The following is an 8,851-nucleotide window of genomic DNA, read 5'->3' as shown; positions in this document are numbered from 1 at the left end:
CCCTGGATCTGAATCCTTAAATAACAGCAGCCACTTGTGCAACCCCAGCCAAGTGGTGTGTCCTTTCTGGGCCTCAGCACTAAGAATAGCTACCTTGCATGGATCTTAGGAAGATAGTGTGAGCTAAGTGGTGGAGCTCTGTTCCTGGCACACAGACCTCCATCAAGGGTGGCCTCCCGTAAGGTCTGTTTTCTATAACTGTCAACCTGAATTCTTAATGCCATGGAGCAGCCCCTGTGGGCATCCATTTGTGGAGTGTTGGAGGCACTCTCCCTCAGTGTCTGGGCGACTCTCTTTTTTAGTATATATGCTGCCTAAGTGAGCACTCTGGGTGACTCTCTTGAAAACACTTCCTGGCTCTCTGGCATGCTGAAAATCTGCTTCACCTGCTTTGCCCTGAAGATGTGTTCTGCTTATAACTCATTCCTACTCTTTGGAAAACAATTCAATAAAAAATTGGTTTTCCACTGACCCTGGGCAGGGAGGAGGGATAGCATATTATTATTTTATAAAAAATATGAATAATAAAATAAGTCCTAAAACAGCACTGCACACATAGCAAAGAGTCAATAAATGCTTGCTGGCTTAAAGCAAATGTGATGGCTCAGTTTTTTCCTGTCTGCTGTATTTGCTGAGGGGACGATTCTTGTCTTCCGTTACATTGATTTTTTTTTTTTTTTTTAAGTAGGGTCCATGATCATCGGTGGGCCTTGAACTCAGGACCCTGAGATCAAGAGTTGTATGCTCTACCGACTAAGCCAGTCAGGCGCCTCTAAAAACACTTTTTTTTTTTTTTTAAAGATTTTATTTATTAATTTGAGAGAAACACAGCGAGAGAGGGAACACAAGCAGGGGGAGTGGGAGAGGGAGAAGCAGGCTTCCCACTGAGCAGGGAGCCCGATGCGGGGCTCGATCCCAGGACTCTGGGATCACGACCCGAGCCGAAGGCAGTCGCTTAAGGACTGAGACACTCAGGCGCCGCTAAAAACACTTATTATTTGAAAAAGAAATACATGTATACAGAACACAAAGATACACAAGGGAAACAGCGTCTTCCTCCACCATCCTGTTCTCTCAGCCCTTTCTGGAGATGACACTGTTAACAATGTCTTGTGCATCTTTCCAAATGTGCTATGGACGCTCTAAGGTATGTATGTAAATTCCGGTTCAACACAGAGAAATTTAAATGCTAAAGTGGTTTCTGTCCTCTGGAACAGCTGTTCCCCACCTTCCGTCTGGGTGGACGGCTGGGACCCTCCAGGCCGGGAGTGGCTCCACCCACGAGAGATGGGGCTCAGACTCTGGTCCCCATCGGGCTCTGACCCTCCGGCGCGCGCCCCCGCCCAGCCTCCACGGCTGCGCGGATAAAGCGCGCCCGGGAGGCACGCCTACCCTGCAGAAGGGGCTCTTATTCAGCCCACCGGTAGTTCCGAACATTAGCGGTGGCACGCCTGTGGGTGCTTGGTCTCCGGGGCGGCAGGGAGCCTGCTGGGCGCGGGGGCGGCGACTCCGCAGGGGTCTTGCAGGTTCCCTCCCCCCCCCCCCCCCTCCTCCAGGAGCTGAAATTTGACCTGCGCGCCTTGAGTGGTTAGAAAGTGGCGCGGAGACAGGGCAGGCCCCGCCCTCGGCGTGCACCGCCGCAGGAGCCGAAGCTTTTCTGCTCCTCCTCCCCTCCCCTCTCGTCCTCCTCCCCGGCTTCCCCTGCGTTCCTCCCAAAACCCGGAGCGGAGCTCGGGCCCGGAGCGGCCCCGAGCATGCGCAGGAGGGTGCCGGCGCGGCTGCCGGTCGGAAGCGCCAGCTCTGAGTAGGGGGAGCGGTCGCAGAGGCTGCTCGGCCCCGCCGCCCGCCAGGCCGTTGGCTCCCGCTCCGGGCTCGGGCCGCCGGCTGTGTAAGTGCGAGGTGGGGGGCTCCGGGCTAGGGGTCGGCCGGCTGCGGGAGGGCTGCCTGTGTGTGGCGGCAAGCGAGGGCGCGAGTCAGCCCGCACCTGCCCGGGCCGGGGTCCACTTCGCACCTGCCCCAGCCTGCCCGGCGCCCGCCGCACACCTACCCGGGGCCGTGCCCGCACCTGCCGCCCAGGGGCCTCGGCCCTTGCTCCCTGCGGCGCGCGGCGGCGGCCTCCTCCCCTATTCCGCCTGCCGCGTCCTGGCCCCCGGGCCGCGTGGGGTCGGGGGATCCCCGGCGCACGCTGGTCTTCCCGCAGGGCGGCCCGGCCGGCCCGGGGCTACCCTCCTGTCCCTGTCCTCCGGGTTGAGAGTGCCTGAGACCCAGTTCAGCGGTCCCAGGCGCCGGGTCCTGAGATGAGAGCCTCTGTGGTCAACTCCAGCTGACCCCACGGGGGTCGTGGGGAAGGAAGCGTGCCAGCGCTGTGCTTGCCTGTGGCCATCTGCCTCTCGCGACCCGCCCCCGCTGCACCTTGCCACCGCAAATGCCTTCTAACCCACCCTTTTCTGGTGTTCAGATAGGATGCTTGTTGAATTCACGTGTTTTTATAGAGAGAGGGGTTAAAATGTTGAAAGCAGGGCTCGCTTTAGTTCAAAATGAGCTGAAGGCAGGGGGCTGTGACATCCTCCATCCATCAACCCCCCTCCCCCGAGTTTAAACTAGACTGTCCGTTTTTGAGAAATAGTTACAGTCACTTCCTCGTCCAGCCCAGCTAGTATTTGTTAACGGGAAAGGACAGGACTCCAGGCGTGATGTTGGAGACCCAGGAATATTGCCACACTAAAGATCCAGCAAGGTTATGTTTGTTTTTCTTGAATTGTGTGGCAGACTAGTAGTGTAGAGGGACAAACGGTTGTCAAGAAATATTTTTAAAAATAACTGCTTTATTGAGATATCGTTCACATACAGCAAAATCTACCCATTTAGAATGTACAGTGCCCTGGTGTGCAGTCGTGCAGACATCACTGTACCAGAACGTTTTTTACCACTTCAAAAAGAAACTCCATACTCATTGGCAGTCACGTCTTATTCTCTCCTGCAGCTCCTGGCAGCCACTAATTTACTTTCTGCCTCCAGGATTTGCGTGCAGTGGGCATTTCATATAAGCGGAATCATACGCTGTGCGGCCTTTTGTTATTCACTTCTTTCACTGAGCATCATGTTTGCAAGGTTCATCCATGTTGTAGTAGTATCAGTACTTTGTTCCCTTTTATGGCTGAGCAATGTTCTCTCATTGGACAGACCACATTTTGTTTATCCGTTCATTAGTTGATGGACAGTGGTGTTGTTTCCACTCTTTGACTATTAAGAATAATGCTGCTATGAACCTTTGTGGACAAGTTTTTGTGTGGACATGTGTTTTCAAATCTCTTTGGTATGTGCCTAGGAGTAGAATTGCTGTTTATATGGTAGCTCTGTGTTTAACTTTTGGGGGGAGCTACCATGTTGAAGAAATATATTTTTGATGGTTTTTTTAGTATATGTGCTGCCGAAGTGAGCACTTTGATGGTTTTTTTAAATGATTTTATTTATTTGAGAGGAGAGAGAGAGACAGAGAGAGCTAGAGAGCATGGGGGGAGGGGCAGAGGGGGAGGGAGAAACAGGCTCCCCACTGAACAGAGAGCCCGATGTGGGACTCGATCCCAGGACCCTGGCGCATGACCTGAGCCGAAGGCAGACCCTTAATCAACTGAGCCACCCAGGTGCCCCTATTTTTGATGTTTTAATGTTTGTATCAGATTAGTCTCAGAAACTAGAACTGGCTCAGTGCCAGGTCTTATTTTGTCAGCTTCTCCCTTAAAGAAACCAGTGGAAAAGTATGGACTCTGGCGCCTGGCTCCAGTTCATCACCTACTGATGAGGAGACCTTGAGCAGAATGACTGAGCCTTATTTCATCTGTTCGATTGAAGATAGTGATCTCATTTCTTAGGGTTGATGGGAAGTCTAAATAGGATACATTATAGATAGCCCAGTGAGTGTTCTCTTTCTACCTTATATGAGACAGATTTGCTCCCATGTAAGATGCATATTTTGAATTTGGGGCAAAAGTGAACAAGAAGTTTGTGATACTGAGCTGCTTCAGGGAAAACTCTTGCTTGAGTTTGTAAGGTTTATTGACCTGTGGCACAGATTTGATTGCTGGTGTCTTTTTAGTGCCTAGTCAGAACTGGAAGGGACCCAGAGGGTTCATTTAGTCCAGGGTGAGTTAGTTGTTTGGATTTCATAGATTTGCAAATTCCAGAAAACTGGAGGGTCAATAATAGGGATGTCAATTTTAATTTTCGCCCAGACAGGACAATGGAAAATAACCACCATCTACTCTCACCAACATTTCATAAGAGCAAGAATGTTTTAATGTCAAAAAATGTGGAAGTTCATTACCTAAACATAAATTATAATACTGGTTAATATTTATAAAGCACTTACCAAATATACCTAAGTTTAGTTTTATGAGAAGTTCACGCAGTATTCTACTTTTTCTCATTTTACTTCAGACTAGAGAAATTGAGCATCTGTCCTGAGACCCGTGCCCAGGACCCGCTGTCCCCTGTCTTCAGGTGGATCTGCAGCTGAATCCACTTGCCTCTTTGTGCGTCCTGTTTTCTTGCTCATAGAGGAAGGTATTTGCAGGACCAGCAGCATAGCCTGCGGGTTGAGGACAGGGCAGAGTCTGGGCTCTAAAACTAGTTGACGTGCTGACCACTAGGCTGTGAGCTACTTGAAGTTGGACCTTCTCCCTTTTTTAACCCTTGAAAAAAAATTTATTTAAAGATTTTATTTATTTATTTATTTGAGAGAGCGCACTGAGGCAGAGGGAGAGGGAGAAGCAGGCTCCCCACTGAGCAGGGAGACTGACGTGGGGCTCCATCCCAGGACCCTGGGATCATGACCTGAGCCGAAGGCAGCCGCTTCACCAACTGAGCCACCCAGGTACCCGTAACTCTTGAAGAATTTTGAAATACAGACTATAGCAAAGGTATATGTGATGTTTATGTATAGTTTAAAGAATCACAAAACAAATGCCTCCACGTCTGCCATTTGGCTTAACTTCCGAAGCCTGCTGTCTCACTCCCGAACGGCACTCCTCTCTCAAGCAACCACTACCCAAATTTATTTTTCTTTATAGCTTTACTTTGTGTGTAAATATCCCTAAACAATACGTTGTGTAGTGTTTCCTGTTTTTGAACTTTATGTGAACGGAATTGTACGGCTTGTACTAATCCACGACCTACTTTATTTGCCCATCACACTGTTGAGATTCAGCCATGTTCCCGCAGGGTCGCTCTGGGCCATTCATGTTCCGGGTTCTGTAGTATTCCATTGCGTTAAAAGGCCACAGTTTATTTGTCCACTCTCCTGACAGTGGACATTTGTGTTGTCTCTAGTTCTGGCTTCTAGGATCCTTTGTTGATGTCTCCTGCCATCCACATGTCAGAGTTGCTCTAGGAGGGAAGTTCCTGGGCGCAGGACATACCAGTCCGTATGCCTGCTGTCTTAGGAGAGTTACTGTGATCTATATCTTTGTAAACATTTGGTGTTTTTCATACTCAAAATGTTTTGTCTGTGTAGTAGCATGATTCACAGTAGCCCAAAGCTAGGAGCAGCCCCAGTGACCTTTGATGAATGAATGAGTAAATAGTGTATCTATACAGTGGGATATAAGCATTGAAAAAGAAGGAAATTCTGATCCACTACTATAACACGGATGAACCTTGAAGACCTGCTAAGTGAAATAAGCTAGTCACGAAAGGACACAGAATGTGTGATTCGACTTAGATGAGGGACCTAGAGCAGTTCAATTCATAAAGATAGAAAGTCAGAAGGTTTGCTGCGGGGGGGCTGGGGAGAGCGGGTGTGGGGAATCATTGTTTACCGAGTACAGAGTGTCGGGTCGGGGAGATGGAGAACTTCTGGAGACGTTTGCATAGCAGTGGGAATGTCCTTAATGCCCTAGAACTGTACACTTAAAAATGGTAAATCTCATGGATATTTTACCACAATACAGTTTTTATTTTGTCATTTTATTTTGGGTGTGAAATGGCCTGTCACTGTGACTTCAATTTGCTTTTTCCTGGTTGCCATCAAGGTGGGGCATCCTTCTGTACCTGTCCTGGCTATTTGAGTTTTGTCTTCAGAGACGCCTCTTTGAGCGTTTTGCCCATATCCTGATTGGGTGCTGTTGTCTTCTGACACATGAATTACCGTTGTCTTGTGTCATTTATTGGAGAGCCTGTCCTTTCCTACCTGCCTACAGCGGCACCTTTTCCGTATTTGAAATTGCCGTGCACGAGGGGATCTGGTTCTGGGCAGGATTACATTCCATTTTTCTTTTTATCCTGGCCAGTACTGTGCTGACTGTAGCTTTTTATTTGGCCTTTTTTCCCCCACACAGAGGTACTGAAATACCATTTATATACCATACAGTTGACCCATTTAAATCTACGACTGAGTGGTTTTTAGTGTATTCACAGAGCTTTGCAGCCACCACCACAGTTTTGGGACATTTCATCGCCCTCAAGAGAAACCCTGTATCCTGTTAGCATTCGCAGGTGTATCTGGCCCTGCTCTTGGGGGGCGGGGAGGGGGGCACAAATGCCCCTCCTCAGTGGTGCTTCTTCAGAAGTTTCTTGGCTATTCTGGACCATAAATTAATTTGTTGTATTCCACAAAAATTCTGGTAGGAGGTCTAATCAGAATAGCATTGAGTCTATATATATCAAACTGGGGAGAATTAACATCTGTCTTCTCTTTCTCCTCGTGAATGTACCGGGGACGCTGTCTTTTCGTCCATACAGAGCCTGGCACATGGGAAGTCCTCACTCGGTGTTGGGGATGCGAATGATGAGATACCTTGTTCATTCCAACCAGAGCCCTTCACAAAAGAGAAAACCTCGGTGACCCTGTGTGACTCACTTATGGTCTCATGCAGAATGACAGCCAGGGAGAGAAGCAACTCGATGGGCTCGGTGGCTGCAGTCGATTCTCTGCCACGTGTTGCTAAGGAGGTAGCAACATCCTTTTTGCTAATAACGTTGGCAGCTCGGCTGCTTTAAATTTCATTAATTCGGTCTTATCTGTAGATGGCCATTCTTCGGTGGGCCTAGGTGTGATGTGTGCCGTGTTACTAGGGATCCGTGTGTGGAGGCACTCGTGGCTCGTGTCCTGCCTGGCCCAGTGTGCCACCAAGCACATGCTTGAATGGGGAAAGCCACGGTACAGGTTAGGATTTCCATTATGACTCAAAATCCCCAACTTCTGTAAGCTGTGGCACCTTGATATAGCCCCCCTTCATTTTGGGTGCAAACATAATGAATACCTTGATGAAACCTCATTGCACAGTATGTGGAGGGAGGGCCTGTCTGCTTGGCGTCTGTCTTTTCTTTCTGCACGTGTTCTCCTGGGCCTTGTGGGGGCTTCATCCGTCAGCAGGGCTCAGGGTTTGCTGGTGCTGCCGCGAGGCGGTCCTTGTCCATGAGGCCTTCCCTCAGCCGCACCGGGCCCCCCTTTCCGTCTCTGCGCAGCGAAGGCCTGGACCAGATAAGTGTTTTGCAGTTGCTAAAAGCTGTGCCTTCTTTTGAGAAACACAGAACCTTAAATCTCTGCCTTCAGCCCCACTCTTGAGGGTTTGAGAAGTCTCCCAGGGGCTGCCCTACCTCTCTGTGGAGCACTGATGTGGGTTTGGTTCTTTCTGAGGGGGTGTAGAAGAGGCTGTTCAGAGGATGGCTGCTGGGAGGGGCGGGGGCGGGCTGGCATCGTCCCTCAGAGCCCAAGTGTGTGGCTTGAACACTTCCTCTGACCGGGCCTCTCTGATCTTGATCAGTGATAAACCTCTCTCTGCCTCAGGTTCTTCATCAGTAGAGTTGAGGTGGTGTCACAGAAGGGTTTAAATGAGATAACTACATGTAAACCATTTATGTCCCGGGTAGACTGGAGGTCAAATCCAGATCTTCTGATTCCACTGTGGTTCTTTTCGTTATATCCTGCTGAGGGGATGAGGGAGCGGTGCATCGATCAGGGAACGCTTTTGGGCCCCGATTCTCCGTCGGTACCCGGCTGGGTGTTGGAAATAGAAAACGAGAGACAGCCCCTTTTCTGCAGGAGCGCAGGGCCTCGTGCAGGAGCCGTGGTGTTTGGGGAAGAGCTGTGGTAGCCAGGTGCAGAACTCCAGGAACAGACGGTAGCCCACGGCTCTGCGCGGGGCTCACCCTGCCTCCCAGGTGGTTCACGTCAGAACCACCGCATCCCAGTGCGGGCCAACAGCCCTCACAGCCGCGGGCGCCTCAAAGTCCCCATGTTCTCTTTGACAGAGTCTTCAAGATGAGTGTCCCTGACTACATGCAGTGTGCTGAGGACCACCAGACTCTCCTCGTGGTGGTGCAGCCTGTGGGCATCGTCTCCGAAGAGAACTTCTTCAAGATCTACAAGAGGATCTCCTCCGTGAGCCAGATCAGCGTGCGGGACTCCCAGCGGGTGCTCTGTATCCGCTACAGGCACCACTACCCACCCGAGAACAATGAGTGGGGCGACTTCCAGACCCACCGCAAAGTCGTGGGCCTCATCACCATCACGGACTGCTTCTCCGCCAAGGACTGGCCGCAGACTTTCGAGAAGTTCCACGTGCAGAAGGAGATCTACGGCTCCACGCTCTATGACTCCCGGCTCTTCGTCTTTGGGCTGCAGGGAGAGACCACCGAGCAGCCGCGCACTGACGTGGCCTTCTACCCCAACTACGAGGACTGCCAGACGGTGGAGAAGAGGATCGAGGACTTCATCGAATCGCTCTTCATTGTGCTCGAGTCCAAGCGTCTGGACAGGGCCACTGACAAGTCCGGGGATAAGATCCCCCTTCTCTGTGTCCCGTTTGAGAAGAAGGACTTTGTAGGACTGGACACAGATAGTAGGTAAGTT

At 50.5% G+C, this 8,851-nt stretch overlaps 1 protein-coding gene across 2 annotated transcripts in view; it reads left to right on the top strand.

Moving 5' to 3' along the window:
• Nucleotides 1–1,771: 1,771 nt before the first annotated feature.
• The window catches only part of TRAPPC9 (trafficking protein particle complex subunit 9), a 572,354-nt gene continuing 565,274 nt past the window's right edge, over nt 1,772–8,851 (top strand). For both annotated transcript variants that reach the window (XM_021688817.2, XM_044914681.1), the window contains exons 1-2: nt 1,772–1,888; nt 8,251–8,844. In XM_021688817.2, coding sequence (XP_021544492.1) covers nt 8,261–8,844 — 584 coding nt within the window. In that variant the 5' untranslated portion in view covers nt 1,772–1,888; nt 8,251–8,260. The remainder of the gene's footprint in view (nt 1,889–8,250; nt 8,845–8,851) is intronic.

Source organism: Neomonachus schauinslandi, chromosome 4 (genome assembly GCF_002201575.2).
Source record: "Neomonachus schauinslandi chromosome 4, ASM220157v2, whole genome shotgun sequence".
Classification (NCBI taxonomy): Eukaryota; Metazoa; Chordata; class Mammalia; order Carnivora; family Phocidae; genus Neomonachus; species Neomonachus schauinslandi.
Note: the sequence above shows the minus strand (reverse complement) of the source record. Positions and strands in the feature narration are given on the sequence as shown.